The sequence below is a fragment of the Corvus moneduloides genome, chromosome 20 (genome assembly GCF_009650955.1).
Source record: "Corvus moneduloides isolate bCorMon1 chromosome 20, bCorMon1.pri, whole genome shotgun sequence".
Classification (NCBI taxonomy): Eukaryota; Metazoa; Chordata; class Aves; order Passeriformes; family Corvidae; genus Corvus; species Corvus moneduloides.
In genome coordinates this window covers 140,577-158,004 of record NC_045495.1, presented here as the reverse complement: position 1 = coordinate 158,004, position 17,428 = coordinate 140,577, and the positions used below count along the sequence as shown (strand labels likewise).

General features: G+C 47.1%; 1 protein-coding gene and 1 long non-coding RNA gene across 6 annotated transcripts in view; one reads left to right on the top strand and one right to left on the bottom strand.

The window, feature by feature from the left end:
• Nucleotides 1-658: 658 nt before the first annotated feature.
• On the bottom strand, nt 659-16,777 carry LOC116453999. Of its 2 annotated transcripts, none has more exons than XR_004243983.1 (7): nt 16,687-16,777; nt 10,619-16,561; nt 9,965-10,207; nt 9,452-9,520; nt 8,122-8,780; nt 5,334-6,059; nt 659-3,256 (listed from the first exon to the last, which is right to left on the bottom strand). It is a non-coding gene; the product is annotated as an uncharacterized LOC116453999 (long non-coding RNA). The 2 variants fall into 2 exon arrangements; XR_004243984.1 differs by having other exon boundaries at nt 10,619-16,546; nt 16,687-16,774.
• The window catches only part of SLC13A5 (solute carrier family 13 member 5), a 20,089-nt gene continuing 15,076 nt past the window's right edge, over nt 12,416-17,428 (top strand). Inside the window, exons 1-2 of one of the 4 annotated variants that reach the window (XM_032130055.1) lie at nt 15,986-16,075; nt 16,739-16,871. In XM_032130055.1, the coding sequence (XP_031985946.1) occupies nt 16,008-16,075; nt 16,739-16,871 (201 nt within the window). In that variant the 5' untranslated portion in view covers nt 15,986-16,007. The other 3 variants (XM_032130056.1, XM_032130058.1, XM_032130057.1) reach the window with 3 other exon arrangements.

Below are 17,428 nucleotides of genomic sequence, written 5' to 3'. Positions count from 1 at the left end.
TTTATCTTTGAATGGAAACATCTGCAGGAGAGCTAATGTGTTTTAAAATATGCATAGTGACCTCACATTGAGCTGGACCTGCTTCAGCTTTCCCGAGCACTGATGCAGAGATCAGCTGCAATGCAGGGGTTGGATCTGCAGCAGGAGCCCCTCTGACCCCCACTGCAGAGCCGTGGGACAGGAGGTGGAGAGGAGCTCTTGAGGACTCCACAGAGCCAAGGCTTGGCTGAGCTGACATCCTCTAGCAGACAGAAACACTTCTGCCTCTTTTATTCAATGGCCCAAAGAGGTGCTTCACCTGTGGGCTGACTCCTGCAGTTTTAGAGGGAAGTTGGTCTCAAATAGGGCCCTTGGGCTGTTCCTGTGCTGAGGCTAAGGCTCTCCTGCAGAGACTGGGTACGTCCTGGTGCCTCTGTGAGTCACGGCTTTGCTTGTTACTGATGCCCAATCTCTAATCCCTGCTTCCTGTGAGGCCTGTTGAAAGGGGACCAAAAAAAAGCAAATAAACAAAAAACCAACAAACAAAAAAACCACAAACATCCAACACAAAAACCTCCACGCAAAAACAGTGCTTTCCTCAACAGAATTAGCTAATAAAGAACATAAAGGTACTTGGAGTTTTACTGGGTTAGGCTTCAATCTTTATTACAAAGTTTATCAATTATTGAATAATGTTTATCTGAATTATTTAGCAAACCTTTTATTTAAACAGGCATTTGGTAGCAGCGGAACTGGAACACACCATTTCAATCCTCAGCTTTATAATCTAAATAGGTAGGCTTAGCAAAGATAAAAGTCACATTTCACAGGAAAAATCCATTTGCTGGACTCATTTCAGCTTCCAAATTTGTTTCCCCTCCGCAGGAACAGCATGAGATGAAATCAAAAAGCACCTTTGGTGCCTGGTGCTGGTGTGGAGCACGACATCCTTCCCAGCACCCCACAATCCCACCACAGCTTCCCCAATAGTGATGGCAGAAGAGGCCAAGGGCCCCTGTGCACCCACCAGCACCATGGGGAAGGACAGGGCTTCTGCCTGGCCCCAGCCCTGCCCTACCAGAGCAGAGGCTCAGGGGGTGGTCCTCATCATTCAGCTAGAGTGAACCTGCAAACCACAGCTCTCTTCTCACTCAGAGCCAGGGGCAGCTCCTACTGTGCCTTTCAGCTCCAAGGCAAACGTTCTGATGGCTACACCTTGGATCTTGCAGCCACTCGATCCTGGTGCTACCACAGGACTCATCCCACTCACACAAACAGGAGACTCACACCCTGAAGTTGGAAAACTGAGGATAAGCCGGTACAGGATTGTGACCAGTAATTCCGTCTTTCCAGTCAATATTTAAACTCCAGCAGTGGAGTTTCATGAGGGAACTTGTCCCAAAGCTCCCTTTGAAGGCCATATGTGCCTTTCCTTAGTGCTCTGCAGCCAGCACAGGGCTCCTTCAGTGCACAGGCTGTGCTGCACCTGGGCTTTATGAGTGTCATCCTCAGGTGACACTGCAACGTGTGTGTGTGTGTGTGTGTGTGTGTGTGTGTGTTAAGTCTCACCTCACTCAAAGCAATCAAATTGTTTTAATTACTTCAGTGCTCTTTATGCACAGTAATAGAACAGACCTGTTAAAGCTGAATCGTTAAAGATTTGAGCTAGTTCAATAAATAATTATCTGTGCCATACCACTGTGCTCATAAACAGAACCTTCCAGACGTAGACATGCTGGAAATAAGCAACAGCCACACGGACATGTGAAAGAAGGAAAACAGACATTCCTTACAAAAACGACTTTTTTTCCTAAGAGTATAATAATGAGATTTGTGAAGTGACAGAGCTGTGAACTGATAATTTATTCCTAAAACAATTAGAGGCTTTTGAAAACTTTGTTTTGTCAAGAGCAGCTTAATAATTACCATATCTGGTATTACTTCTGCACTACAATTTTAAAACTGACCAGATATGTATACGGGCACACAAACATGAGCAAAGTGATCGTGACACACCAGGGAGCAGTGATGACCTGTGTAGGAGTTTTATGTAACAAATTTCCTGCAATAATCTAAAAGTTGTGAGAGAAGGGGTAACAAAAAGTAGGCATCCAGTCACTGCCACCATTAAACTCCATTTTAATGCCCATGACATTTTGGAGAAATGCCTATTTAATTATCTCCTAAAGAGGAGCCCTCCCACCCCCTCATGTCTCAGATCCCTTCCTCCTCTCAGATAACTCTGGGAACTGGAGCTTTAAGAAGAAACACCAAGCACTGCAAGACTTCAAATAAAAATGGCAAGTCATGTCAGCCCTGCTGCTTGAATGTTTTCCTGTTTTCAGAACTGAGCCCTCTGTGCTCCACCACTGTGCTCACCCCAAGACAGGACGTCACAACCAGGCGCCAGCATCCCAGCTCTCATAAACCACCCCTGCAATGTACCTCTTCAGTCTCTCCAGAGACACAAGTCCTTTTTTCAAGAGGAACCTTGCTCTAGTTTCAGCATGTTTCCAGGACTGAAATTCTTACACAAGATTAAGAAAACAAAAGTAAACAAAAAACAAAATAATTCCTATGCTCCTTTAATAAAACCTACATAAGATAATGCAATTTTTATAGTGCATGAAGATAACAAAGGTTCAGCTCTTGTAGAAATCAATGAACCTCCTATTTCAAAGGCTTCTGGGCAAACAATATTTCCTTGAACTAACACAATACATTGAAGTGAAAATTTTAATTTTACTATAATTGCATCAATAGAGCAGCCACATTCCTCCATACAAAACTCTGAAGATTAAATTTTGAAGCATGGTTCATAAATACAGGAACAGAGAACAAAATAGCTTCTTTTTTGATAATTAAACAGTTAGCAGCTAAATTGCATTGTAATTGATTGGAAAATTGCTTTTTAAATGAGATTTAGTCACTAGGAAATGGCTTTTTTCTTCAATACACCCAATGTGCATTGGGGTCATTTAAAGAGCAAATTGCCTTCCTGGGCTCTCCTGTAGAGACTGAACTTTCTGTAAGAAAAGTCACATAACCCAGCAAAGGAGTCCCAGCCCTGTGAGGCTCAGCCCTGCAGCTCAGCTATGCTGGGCATCCGACAGCAGCAGGGCAGATGCAGGTGGGCACCCAGGCAGGTACAGGTGTGTGCAGGTGGGCACTCCTCACTCCCCCAGGAAATGAACTCGCACCCTGCAAGCTCTGCTGTCTGGCTGATGCTGGGGTGGATCAGGAACAGTGCTCCAGCAGAGGCTCCAGCCTGTGCAGTCTAAATAGACAAAACAGTGTGAGAGAAAGTACTGAAGTATCTTTTTAAAGATGTATTATTTCAGATCTAATATACTACTATGATTAATACAGTGTGTAAAAAGATAAAGTAGCCTTTCTTCAACAGTAGAAAGACCATTAAAATATTTGTTTTCAAGGATGTAGGAAACAGTGTAAAAGAAATCTTGTCCAGCTACGTGAAGAGCACTGAATAAGCATGTATTAAATGTAAATTATCATTTGACAACCATCAGTTAAAGGAATTTTCCAAATGCTACAGGAAAAAAAGCTTTCGAAGAATCCTGGTTATTGCGAACAACCTATTATGTACAACAACACATGCATTATACAGTTAAGTCAGATTTTTAGTGTTTAGTTTCCAATATCTCTATTGATGTGACTTGGACTGCAATATAAACAGCAGTGATCGCAATCATTTGTTGCTGCCATAGCAACAGAGAAAATTAAAAGGGCAAACACTGAAGCTGAAGTGGCATCACAGTTGTAGCTTATAATTGCCTGACAGTAAAATGCTGTGTGCAGGGTGGCAGCAGCACTTGCAGGTATCTGTGAAGCAGGTTTGCTTGCAGAGATCAGTGTCATTTAGGTCAGATTCTGAAACCAAGAATGAGCACCAGCTCTCATTTTTCTACAGTTTGTTCTCTCTTTCTTTCTCTCTCTCTCATGTAGGTAGATTTAAAACAAAAAAAAAAGAGTTCAGAGCAATCTTATGGAGATTTAGGCTATGTCTCCATTCCCTAGGCTTCTAATTTGGAACTCAGACATAACTATTATTTGCCACTTCTGTTCTGGATTTTAGAATGTGGCAGAGAACAGAATCCCCACTATTTATGCAGTTGCACTATACCAGTTTCCACAGCCCAAGGATAAATTTCCTTCTGCTCTGCTGCCTCTGCAAGGTTTGCCATCACTTGGAGACATTTCTGCCTACCTTAGTCCACTCACTCTCCCCCACTGGCTACTTGCACTTTTACTGCATTTCTTTCTGAATTTCAGGGACATGTGTTCATATACCATAGGAGAAGGTGGTCCTGGTCACCTATCTAATAGTTTGTTTACTTTTTGCAGGGTTTTTTCTAAATAATCAAAAAAGTACTTGAGCTCAAGTTTCTGCCGAATTTTATCCCAATGTGACTCAACTCAAGACACCCAGAAAGCCCTTCAGCAGCAAATGAAGAGATGTCAGTCATGAGGTACTACACAAGTTACATAGTTGGGTATGGTTCATAAAATATATGCCGTTTGTTTCAACATGCTGAGGCAGTATGGGGGCCTTGTGTTGGCTCAACAGATGACTTTTACCCTCTGGATTATTGAAAATCCACACCCATAGAAGACAACAGTAAGACAATGAGATCTCACATTGTCTTTTGCAACAGAACCACTGAGAAGCAGCAGTGGGAAAATTCAAAAATAGGTCATTTAGCTTCTCCCGATCAGCTCACTGCAGGGTATATTGTCAGTTTAATTTCCTCATTTAGTTCCTTCTGCTTCCCATAACACTGCTTTCGAATCACAACAGTGTCTGGGAGTAGGATATGCCAGCTGGCTTTGCAATGTTTTGTGTACACACAAAAATCCTGCCTTCAAATGAGATTAACCTTTGAGCAAAATTAATATACACACAGCATAGTGAGGAGCAGCCACCAGCACACAGCACCTAGGAAATGGAGGAATACAAGGTGTCCTTCATTCTGGTGTCTCAGAGATTGGTATTAAAGTTGTCACTGTGACAAAGGATTGTTTAAAAAAATACTATATGGAGAGGCATGTAGGTAAGGGGTTACTGGGGAAGGAGGGTCATACAGAAATGGATTGCCTCCTGCCACTGCCAAAGTATAAAAATATTAAGCCTCAAGGTAAAATACTGAAATCCCAGAGTATTTGAAACCTCAGCAGTGCTTCAGGAGTATGATGCCACATCCTCTGAGTACCTGTCCTGGGAAGGCTGAGCTTCCTTTTCTTGCACAGAAATATATTTTTAATCTGATAATAGTTTTGTGCCTGGTAAAGATCTATTTTTTGTAAGAAACAGACGTAACTAAAATCCTCATTACCAAGCAGAACGACGGCACACTTATTTTCTCGGTTTCTCTAGTATCCTCCAGTCCTATCTCCTGGGGCAAATCCAGGCCGAACTCTACAATCCTCCTGTGCCGTCCAGGGAAGAGCACGTCGGGTCTTTATTGCCATCTAGTGACGGAAACGAGCACATTGGCACACCGAACACATCTGGGAATTCGGAAACCGAACAGCGCTGCTTCTCTCTCACCCCGAGAGAGGGTGAGGTACCTCGTGGTACCCTGTTCCCCGCATCCCTTACGGACCTCGGACCTCAGGTTTGCAGACGTGTGGGAACTGCAGCTTTCACACAGTGACGTGGCTCTGCAAATGAACAGGCCCTTCACCTTCCCACCAGGACCCGGCAGTTTAGACAGAGGCCATTCACAAAATCGAAGAGTCGCGGTTTGTCCCCCGAGGACTCACCGAGCTTGGGAGCAGATTCGCCGCGCTGGGCAGCACATTCAGCACCAGAGTGACATTTGAGGTGGCCGTAACAGCCATCTCCTCACGCTGGGAGGCCGGAGACAGATTGCTTGCAGGTATTCTGAAGATCCATCAGAGAGGTATTTTGTTTTGGAGACTCTCTTGGTATTGAGACAGACTCCCGGCAGCTGGTACGCCTGAGCATGCCGGGGAGGCTGCAGAGTGCTCCAGGCCATGGACACTTGGCTCGCTGCTCTCTTTATCCGGACGCTGTTGTCTTTGACCCAGCTGGGATCCTGACGTTATTAATAATTAATTAATTATTTACCGACCGGTCCCGCGCCCGGGCTGGCCAGGCTGCTCCCGGCTCAGCCCGAGCCCGAGCCCAAGCCGCGGCCCTGCGCGGGTGAGCCGGTGCTGGTCTCACCGTCAGCCACACGGTGCCCCCATCAGCCACACGGTGCCACCACCAGCCACACGGTGCCCCCATCAGCCACACGGTGCCCCCATCAGCCACACGGTGCCACCACCAGCCACACGGTGCCACCGTCAGCCACACGGTGCCCCCATCAGCCACACGGTGCCACCGTCAGCCACACGGTGCCCCCATCAGCCACACGGTGCCACCACCAGCCACACGGTGCCCCCATCAGCCACACGGTGCCACCACCAGCCACACGGTGCCACCGTCAGACACACGGTGCCCCCACCAGCCACACGGTGCCACCACCAGCCACACGGTGCCACCGTCAGCCACACGGTGCCACCGTCAGCCACACGGTGCCCCCATTAGCCACACGGTGCCACCGTCAGCCACACGGTGCCACCACCAGCCACACGGTGCCACCGTCAGCCACACGGTGCCACCGTCAGCCACACGGTGCCCCCATTAGCCACACGGTGCCACCGTCAGCCACACGGTGCCCCCATCAGCCACACGGTGCCACCACCAGCCACACGGTGCCACCGTCAGCCACACGGTGCCCCCATCAGCCACACGGTGCCACCACCAGCCACACGGTGCCACCGTCAGCCACACGGTGCCCCCATTAGCCACACGGTGCCACCACCAGCCACACGGTGCCACCGTCAGCCACACGGTGCCCCCATCAGCCACACGGTGCCCCCATCAGCCACACGGTGCCCCCATCAGCCACACGGTGCCACCACCAGCCACACGGTGCCCCCATCAGCCACACGGTGCCACCACCAGCCACACGGTGCCACCGTCAGCCACACGGTGCTCCCATCAGCCACACGGTGCCCTCGTCAGCCACACGGTGCCACCACCAGCCACACGGTGCCCCCATTAGCCACACGGTGCCACCATTAGCCACACGGTGCCACCACCAGCCACACGGTGCCCCCATCAGCCACACGGTGCCCCCATCAGCCACACGGTGCCACCACCAGCCACACGGTGCCCCCATTAGCCACACGGTGCCACCGTCAGCCACACGGTGCTCCCATCAGCCACACGGTGCCCTCGTCAGCCACACGGTGCCACCACCAGCCACACGGTGCTCCCATCAGCCACACGGTGCCCTCGTCAGCCACACGGTGCCACCATCAGCCACACGGTGCCCCCATTAGCCACACGGTGCCACCATTAGCCACACGGTGCCACCGTCAGCCACACGGTGCCACCGTCAGCCACACGGTGCCACCACCAGCCACACGGTGCCCCCATCAGCCACACGGTGCCACCATTAGCCACACGGTGCCCGTGCCACCACCAGCCACACGGTGCCCCCATTAGCCACACGGTGCCCCCATTAGCCACACGGTGCCACCATTAGCCACACGGTGCCACCGTCAGCCACACGGTGCCACCATTAGCCACACGGTGCCCGTGCCACACCAGCCACACGGTGCCACCACCAGCCACACGGTGCCCCCATCAGCCACACGGTGCCACCACCAGCCACACGGTGCCACCGTCAGCCACACGGTGCCACCACCAGCCACACGGTGCCACCGTCAGACACACGGTGCCACCACCAGCCACACGGTGCCCCCATCAGCCACACGGTGCCACCGTCAGCCACACGGTGCCACCACCAGCCACACGGTGCCGCCGCAGTACCGAGCACCGAACACCCTGCGAGCCTTCGCGGAGGAAATACTTCTTCAATAGTCCAGGCCTTCCCACCCCTCCAGAGGGAAAGGCTGGAAGGCTAAAGCCGGCCCTGTGATCTGAGGTAGTTTTGTGGCTCTTTCCAGATACAGTAACTTTGGTCCCGGTGTTGCAGTACGGGGTGTGACCCCGTTTGCTCTCACAATAACCTGTGACAGAGCACAAAGACAGTCTGCAGTGGTCTTGGGGTAACAGGGTTGGTGTGTGCACCATCCCCTTACCTGCCTGTTCCTGCCCATTTGCTGTCCCGTGAGCATCCATTTTCCTGCCATTGGACTCTATCAGTTTCCACTTGTATTTCAGGAGACGAATGCCCTCAGTTATCCCAGGATCTGTCTGTCATCTCCTGAGATGAAGATGTTTGTGCTGGTCCTGGGTTCAGTGGCTCACTGAAGTGATGGAGAGCAGGATTTAATGTTTTCTACTTTCACTGGGCCATGACCTGATAAACACAAAGTTCTCAACTATCAGTGAGTACAAGAGGAATTGGTGGCACTCAACATGACAAGCTATTCTGAATTCCTTATTTCCTTCTCTTCCCCAGAACAAGTATTTTAAAATAAACTGCTCTCCCTGCTGAAGTGGGTGGGAAAATTACATTCCTAAAGCAAGCTTACACAGAAATATTTGAAATTATGACAGCTGTTGAGCCCCCATCACTTTTACAGTTTTCTGGTGAAACCTTTAAATGCTTCTCTTGATAAGGAATAAAAAATCCGAGTCAGTCTTTGTTCTTAATCTAGAGTAGCAAGTTTACACTTTTATTTGCTGATAAAGCTATCATACTTTCAGTGCCTTTTCCTAAAGATGAGCTGAAGCTTCAATCTGGAGACGTGCCTCTATTTCCAGACTTAGTCATGAATGCTGTAGGAACAGTCTTCTGAAAACAAAGACCAGTTATGAGTGGTTTTAAAGTTTCAGGTTTACAGCCTTCCTATGTCATCACTCAGTTGAACAATATATAAAAACTCGCAATGCAGTTCAAATAATCCATGTTATTACCATGTATTCACTTTCATTTCAAGACCAGAGTCCTGTAATTCAAAACTAGACATACCCCCTATTTCTCACTTTGGTGCTTTTTCTCTTTAATTCACCCAGAAAGGAAAGCTTTACAGGGAGAAGTAATACATCATTTACTGAACAAAGTGGAAAAAGGACAGATTGAGAACAACAGCTTTCAGTTTCACTTAATTAAACTGGACCAAGAGGAAATGATTCTGCCAGGATCTGAAAACCAGAGGAGGATATTCTGGTCTCTGCTTCAGTAGGGAAAGTACTGCACTGTTCAGAGTAGATTGATTTGTGAGGCACAAGACATATTAGTCTGAGTCAGGAGAGTGAAAACAGACTGGCTCTGCAGCAATGCTTCTTTAGTGCAATCTCATGGGAACACCCTGTGCGTTGGAATCTAAAGAGCTTTGTGATACTCTGAGTATTAGCTTTACAAGATGCACTTCCTCTGCAAAATATCCCATTGTTCCTGTTAACTCAGTCTAGAATCATCCTGAATGAGGAAATCTATTCTAAATTTCTGAAATTCTGCAGTACCTTTTTCCCTGTGGCTTGATTTTTTTTCATCCTAGCATTTTGCAAAGTTGTCCAATGCAGACATTTGATCTAGAAAAATAAGTAACAGTCATGTCAGAGGAGAATTTAACATTATATTCAACAAGCCATCATATTCAGTAGGGAGGCAACTGGATATAATCTTACTATTTGCTTAGCAGGAACAACATGAGCCTTCAGCAAATAAGTACAGTTGCTGAAGACTTTCCAGGATTTGAGCTTAAAATTAATTATTTCCGTCATGGTTATTACTTTCCTAAAACTGAAGCAGACTATAAGCAATGGATCTTGTTTGTGTGGATGTGAGCATAAATAGTCTATGGGATTAACAAATTCCACACTTTACAGACAAGAGTGTACCTGTGGCCAACAGTTCAAGAAGCTTTGGAATACAGAGATGGGCACTGGGATCCTGGGCACTGGGGACATCAGCAGTGATTGTGTAAGTATGGCCCTTTGCAGATAGGAAGCCAAGTCCAGCGTGTCACTTCTCACCTCATGTTTCTGAAGGGTTGGAAGTGGCAGCAGAATGTTGCAAGAGTCACAGGTCATCAGCATATCAAAAAAAATTAGTGTCTTTAAGAGCTTGAGGTGGAGTGTAGTCTCTTCTGGGAGAGGGAAAGCTAATCATCTTTCTTTTGTATAGTTTGTCCAATGGCCTTGCTACTATTCAAGACACATCAAGTTCTGCAATCCTCATGGCCCCTTTCAGCCATCTATGAGAGATGGCCAATTACCCTGAACAAAGAAATGAATGTTTTATCACTTGGTTGCAAACATAGCAACAGAAAGAACCATCAGTCATGGGGGGAAATTGAGGCAGCTGCTGGGTTTGGCATGGTCCATGCACTGACTCCTCTCTCTGCCAGATACTGCAAAATTGCCCACAGTGGTATTCTGAAAAGAGAGAACATGCAGCAGGGGAGAAGGATGTGAAAGAAACCTCTGCACAGCAAAGTAGCAAGAGAGCAGCAACTTGGAAATTTGAGATGCATACAAAGTATTTTTCTTTCCTACTCAATGGCTAGTGTACTCCTGATGTGTGGTTCTTCCTCTGCTCCCTCTCTTACAGGAGACCCGGATAACACTAAGGAAAATCCTAGGAACTCTTGAAATCCCCCTCACTTTGTAGGAGTGAAGATCTCTTACCAATTTTTGCAGGACTTGCTCTCTCCTGACATTTTTCTTTTTATTCTGCTGGATATCCTTTCTTCTAAGAGCAGAGAGGAAAAAAAACCCAAAAACTGAAAGGCTGTGTTGCAGTAACTCCACCCCAAACAGCTGTTAGCCAAAAAATTCTTTAAAGGAGAAACAGCAGCATTGCCAGAGAAGTATTGGGGTTTGGTTTTCAGTGTGAGTTCCACACACAGATTAGTTCGCTAGTCCTTAGAGAAACTCTGGGGCCTCAGTTTGCTTCTTTCCCATGTAAGTTTGATTTACATTAGCTGGTTCAGTAGATGGCAGGGTTCCTCCACCCCGCTGGTGCTGGTCTGGCTGGCCTCTGCCCCCAGCATCCAGGCATGCTCTGGCCCAGAGTTGAGGGAGCCTGTGGCACCCTGAGGAGGGAGGCACGACATGAGGTCCCTCCCAGGCTGCAGGGCCTCAGGGCTGGCTTGTGGTGAGTAGGAGGGCAGGGGCATGCTGCTATCCGCTTCGCCTCTTGAGGGCTGGTCATGGTAGTATTTGGCCCCACAAACCCATCTTGGCCTCCCTGGGGCAATGCTGTTTCCCTTGGGAAAAAGCAGCCAGCTCACGGGGAGGTGTTTTCCCTCCATCACCACAGGGGAGAAAACCCATCATTGGTCCCCAGCCTCTCCTCCCCAAGTGCACAGCATGGGCTGCTCAGCCATGCCCCAGCAGATGCCCAGGCCTCACTGATTCCCCAGTTTCCCTTGGACCCAGGGTATCCAAATATGTGCCAGGTGAAATCTCTAACCTGCATTAGCCAGCACTGCCTTTCCTCCCTGGGGACACCTTGCTGTGGTTGGGATGGACCAACAGCACGAAGGCCCCAGGAACAGCACGTCCTGTCTCTTGCTGGACCTCAGCAATACATTTTTACATAGGAAACTTCAGAAGAAATATAAGTTAAAGAGAAAAATGAACAGAACTTCATGTTTTCAATGCCTTTTGGAAGGAAGGTCAAGCATTTGTGTACCTGCTGCTACAACTGATCCCTTATAGCTATATGATGTAAGCAGTGTCTTTGATGTGACAGACCCTACCCAGTGTGGAACAATGGGATACAGGAGATACAGAAAATACTAATTGACCTTCTTCGTCTGTCAGGTAGGGGCACTAATATTAATTCTTCCACCTTGCAGGAGTATCAGAAATAATTATTCACTAGACTTTGCACAATGTATCATAATGCCATAGACAACAGCTGCCACAGATGTTTCTCAGAAATTGGTGTGGTTCATTTCCCATCTAAACAAGCCCCTTCTGTCCCCCATTTTTCTCTGGGAAAAATGAAGGAAGAAGAAAAAGGAAGCGCAATAAGCCATTATTTAAATCTGGGAATAATGAATGTTTATCTGGATTTTGTAAAACAAATTATGTAATGAAGCAGAGAAAAGGCTTTTGAACAAATATGTTAATGAGATGGCAGCTAAGGGAGAGGTTACAGAGCTGCCAATTCTGAATCAAATTTTTAACATGATTTTCTTTTGGATCTTTTTTCTTTTGTAGTTGTTAGCCTGCACAGCATTTGAATGGGCTTTAGGGCACTAACTATATGGGAAACACCAGTTCTAGGTCTAGAAAGACTGATCAGCGACATACACTGCCTGAGAAAACCCCACTGACTCAAAATTCATAATGAGGGCTTTTATGTAGAAAGTTGTTGGGCACAGGGATTGTGCCGAAAGGACTGTTCGTTCAGAGTCTCAAGAGCTTTTCTTGGAAAAATATCAGATACTCCACTGGGAACTTAGTTGAAAGCTACTCCTGAAGCAGCACAGTGGACTGGCAGTAGCTGGGAAGTACCGAATGGAGGGAAAATGGAGAGCAATGAAAGAGTGGTTTTCTCTGAATGCTGGTAATAACTCTTTCTATTTAAATTCAGTGTAAACCTTCCAGTGCATAAAATTACCATACAAGACCTCTTCTAGGCATCTTTTTAAGGCAAGAATCACGTAGAGGTAAGTTCTGAGCTGGTTATTTTTTAAATGTGATTTTCAAACGCCTAAGTAGAAAACATTCTTTTTCTGCTAAGTCCTAGAATGACTCAGGGTCAGTTGTTTTAATTTTTGTTTCTCAGTGTCAAATATGATACATCTTACAATCCTGGTTTAATTTTATTTTGTTAAAACTTTTGTACCTCTGGCTGTTGCATGGAGCCTGCAACATGAAAGAACTTAAAAAGAATGTGAGGAGTTTTTGTCTCGAGAGAGAGTAGCAGTTATCTAGGTCAAATGGACTGCTTTAGAACAAGCAAACTGTACTTGTGTGCTTGGGCAGCATTTGAATTAGAAGCAGAAAATATGTCTATCTGTAATTAAATGAACCAGCTGCTGCCTGTAAAGTCACCTTTTTACAGACCATTCCTATCCACCAATAACTGGAGTAAGTGGGAGGATTGCCTTGTAGAGAGTGCAATTTATCAGAAAAGCAGCTTCTCGGGAATGAACTAAACTATAACAAAATCTTTATTTTTCAATTTTTCCACCTGGACTGATCCTGGAATTCCTACTTTCTAAGTGGGATTGACTTCCAGTCCCTTTCTCTACCAGACAATATAGGTCAGCCTTTCTTAACTGGTCTTCAGCAGTGTCCCACTTCTGACTGCAACTCTTGGCCATGGTTCACATCATTGCCTCTGGTATCTGAAGTATAAAAGAAAAGATTGCAAGACTCTGCATGTGGTTTGACAATGCTGTCAAGCTCATCTTGGCATTTGCTGTCTTGAAAGATGCGGCTGTTCCTGTCACAGCTGTTCCTTGCCCAGCCAGAACTGGCCCAGTCTCTTGAGCTGGCTCTGGTGCTCACTGAACACTTCATTGAACCTATTCAGCTCACTAACAGCAGAAAAATGCTCTGCTTTCTTTGTCAAGTTAAATCAAATGAGCCCCAGAGCCACCAGCTGAGAAAACGTTGCAAAGGCCAGGGAAGGTTAGTGGCGGTGAGCCACAAGATGGGCTTGGCTCTGTTACTCAAACCCTTGATTCTTGACACGCTTCAAAATACCTGTGTTTATTAGGGCAGCAGAACAGCAAATGGGAGAAGTGGTGTCTTGCAGCCAGAAGGGTTTTCTGAAGGGAGACCTGATTCAGCTCCTGGTTCCACCTCATGTCGCCACCCGTGCCTAAGCCTCTTTGTAATACAAAAATTTGAATTCCTTTGAAAACTGATTTGAAACTTACTACCAAGAAGAACAAGAACAGCACATTATTCAAATTTGGCCCAAAGGATGCTACAATCTTCTGCTTCTAAATGATGTCTGCAATCAAAAGTTAATTTTACCCACTGCCTTTAAAGCAGTATTTAAAACCATTGCTCTCTACTATGTTCAGAGCCGTACTGACTGGAGGAAAGGATTCCTTTTTCTTGAAGGTTTGCAATTAGTGCTCAATTAGCATGAGCCAAATTTCAGGCTGTGGGAGGTTTTTGTTTGAATGCTCTTTGGACCACCTAAAATTCCTCCTGAATGTTTTGGAAGTGCTTAGGCTCTCTGCAGCTCCCTCTACCCAGCTGTCAAACCAGTTCTGTAAAGTTAGCAGCCAAAACTTTGTCTGTCCTCTCCTTGGCACAGTGAAGAGGAAGCTCATCGTCCAATGCTACGAAAGAGCTGCCACTCCTGTAGCACCCTCACGTCCAGACAGTGCCAAATGCACCTTTGTTGGAAGCGTAAGGGAGATGGAGAACAGCTGCAATATTTGCCAAATGGAACATGTTCCTCTGTGTTTCTCTGTGCTGATCCCTTAGCGCTGTGCTGAGTCTCAGCCTGTACTGTAAATTCCTCTTTTCCCCACCTTGATTATGCATTGCACAACTTTCCCACCTGTTTATCTGAATGTAGGCATCTTCTCTCGTCCTCTCTCAGTATTCTTTTTTTTGCCAATGTTGTTGCAGCTTGCCATAATACACGATGACGTACTTCTAACATCTGTATTCAGTCAACTTCTCACCCTCCTGGTCCTTACAACAGAACATGAATTGACACATGCAAACCTTCTGTGGTTTATAAAGTAGTGATGAAGTGTGCAGTGGCAGGATGGCTTGAACAAGGTGGTAACAAGGTCAGAATTTACCTTTCAAGTTGACAGGTTCAGTTCAGTACAGGACTTTGGCTTTGCTGCTCTCCCTCAGCCAGCTGCTTTGCTTGATTTTCGCTGAATTCTTAGCAGACTTCCACAGGAACTGTAGTTGGCACTAATTTGATTTCTTCTCAGCAGTCAGCCCTGACATTGTTCATGAACAAATATTCCACATGCACTCCAACAAACCTGCTCTCCTCCTGAAGTAAACCTCTAAAAAAGGAGCCTACTTTAGCAAAAGAAGTAAAGAAGTAAAAGTTGCACATTTCCATGGTCCCGCTTCAGATTTCTCCCCACTGCTGCTTTAATCAAAGTCCTGGGAATGCCTTAAATTTAAAGTTTCTAAAGGCAGCTTATCAGTGCTGGTCTTGATTCATGAAAAGATTACAGTGTCCTAGTGTAGGACCAGTGTCTCAGATAAAAAGATGCTCAAATAAAGGAAATCTAGGCATGCTTTCTTTCAAATCTGCACTCAATGTTTTTCCTAGATATCTCTCACTTTTCAACCAAGCAGCTCTGCCAGAAGCAGTATGAAGTGGGTATTTATCTCTAAGGGTCAGGAACTTACTGGTCTTGACTGACACCTCCCTGTTTCCCTCCTTTTCTCCTTCCTTTTTGCTCTGTAATCTCTTGGGAGGCCTGCACCGACTTCTCATCCCTGTCCAAAGTCAGCTGATCCTAAGAAACCTAGGGAACATTGTGTTTCTCGCATGCCTCTCCCTCTCCTCCCAAGGTACACCCTTTGCTGGTCCAATGCTACATAAGCAGCAGCAGACAGTATCCACTACCTTTCAATCTGGTTCTCTATTATTCAGGTGCTGGTTCTTTTCTATGAGTCTTTATTTCTCTGTTTTGTTCCATACTGTTGAATGGACTTTGCATGGCACACTGAAGGCAAGTTTGCAATAATTCCACACAATAAAGGAATACTGATTCCCTTTTCTATATTGACAAAAAAAGGACGGAAGCATGAATTAGCTAATTGAATTGCCCGTGGAGTCCCGTGTCTCACCCCCAGGCACAGCAAGCAAGTCTCCTTTCACAAGATTAGTCCATCCAAAGGTATCAACACATTTGTTGTCTTCCTCTTTATTTTCTTTTTTCTTCACTGCATCTTATTGAAACAAGAAAACAACAAATCATATTTGCACTGGTCTATCAGAGTTAACCTTAGAACAACTCCATTAGAGTTAACTGTTTGCATTTTCTTATTTAAGTGCTTGTAGTCCTTTTTCTTTTTTGACTAGGAACCATTTTTTCGTTGGAGATAGGCCACAGGAATGCAAGTTTTGGCCGATTCCCCACTTTCTTCTAGACTTTGCACTGGTGTGAAGTTTCCTCTGTGTTGGTAAGTTACCCAGAGGGACTGCTCCGAAAGGTTTGAAGATTTGGAATCTGTCCAGATCCGGTTGGCTACTGTTTTTCTTAGTGGGCATTCACTGCTTTTATAAATGAAAAGTAACATTGGAGTGTCTTGTTTTGAACTTCTGTCACTCAAGTTCCTCTGGTCAGCAGAGGATAAAGAGTGCAAGCTGTAGTCAGAGCTCCCTCATTACTTGCTGTGGAATCTGAAATTCTTTATTTCTGTGAGTAACTGCTTGGTAAGACTGTATTAAGAGACTGCAGGATCAAATTGTTGAGATATGATTTCTGCTGACTTCATTTCAGGTGGCTGTTGCCATCCCAGAAGCAAAACCTAAAATATCAACAATTTGTTTGTCCCCTGTCTAGTTTCCGGTCCCTCTGGTTGTTCCTTTCTGCCCTCTCAGTAGTGCTGGCCACTGTCAGTAGGATCATCCTTTTGGATTCCAAGGCTGCGCTGTAGATGAAGCCACTGAATTCAACAACATTAAAAATAACCTTTCAAGTTAACCTTCCTGGGTTATTTTTAACCCAGATCCAGAGGCACAATGCCTCTCAAAATAATAGCAAAACACAGCCATGCATGCCTGCACAGACCTCTGTTTTGGGGAGACCCCCACTGTGGTTTTCACTCTCCATTTCCCTAAAGGAGCCCAGTCCTTCCCCACCACTGTGTGAATGAGCGAGGGACGATCCTCCCTTGGCGTCACCAGCACCTCCCGAAAGTCCAGCTCCCGAAAGGGGCCGTGTCAGCACCTCGGTCCCTGCACGCGATGCGCTCTGTGAGAATCTCTGATTGCTGGCACCTTTCTGTGGGCTCTGCGAGCAGGGAGAACGTTCTCAAAACATTCTCCCGACTGGTGTGATAGCTGATACACGGCCATTGAGCAAACTTCCCTGGCATGGAGGGGCTGCAGAAGCCCCGCACGAAGGTGGCCGCAAGGGAGGGAGTGCGGGACCGGCCCCTCGCCGCGTCCCGGCGCCCCGGGCAGGGAGGGCGGCTCGGAGCGGGGCCCGGGGCGCTCGGGGAGGCTCGTTCGCTGCCGGCCCTCACCCGCACCGCCGCCCGGGGCGGCCCCGGCGGGGCGGGCAGGACGTGTGGCCCCCCGTCCCCCCGCCGTGTCCCTCCTGTCCCCCCTCCCGTCCCCCCGCCGTGTCCCTCCCGTCCCCCCTCCCGTCCCCCCGCCGTGTCCCTCCCGTCCCCTCCCGTCCCTCCGCCGTGTCCCTCCCGTCCCCTCCCGTCCCTCCGCCGCGTCCCTCCCGTCCCCTCCCGTCCCCCCTCCCGTCCCCCCCGCCGTGTCCCTCCCGTCCCTCCGCCGCGTCCCTCCCGTCCCCTCCC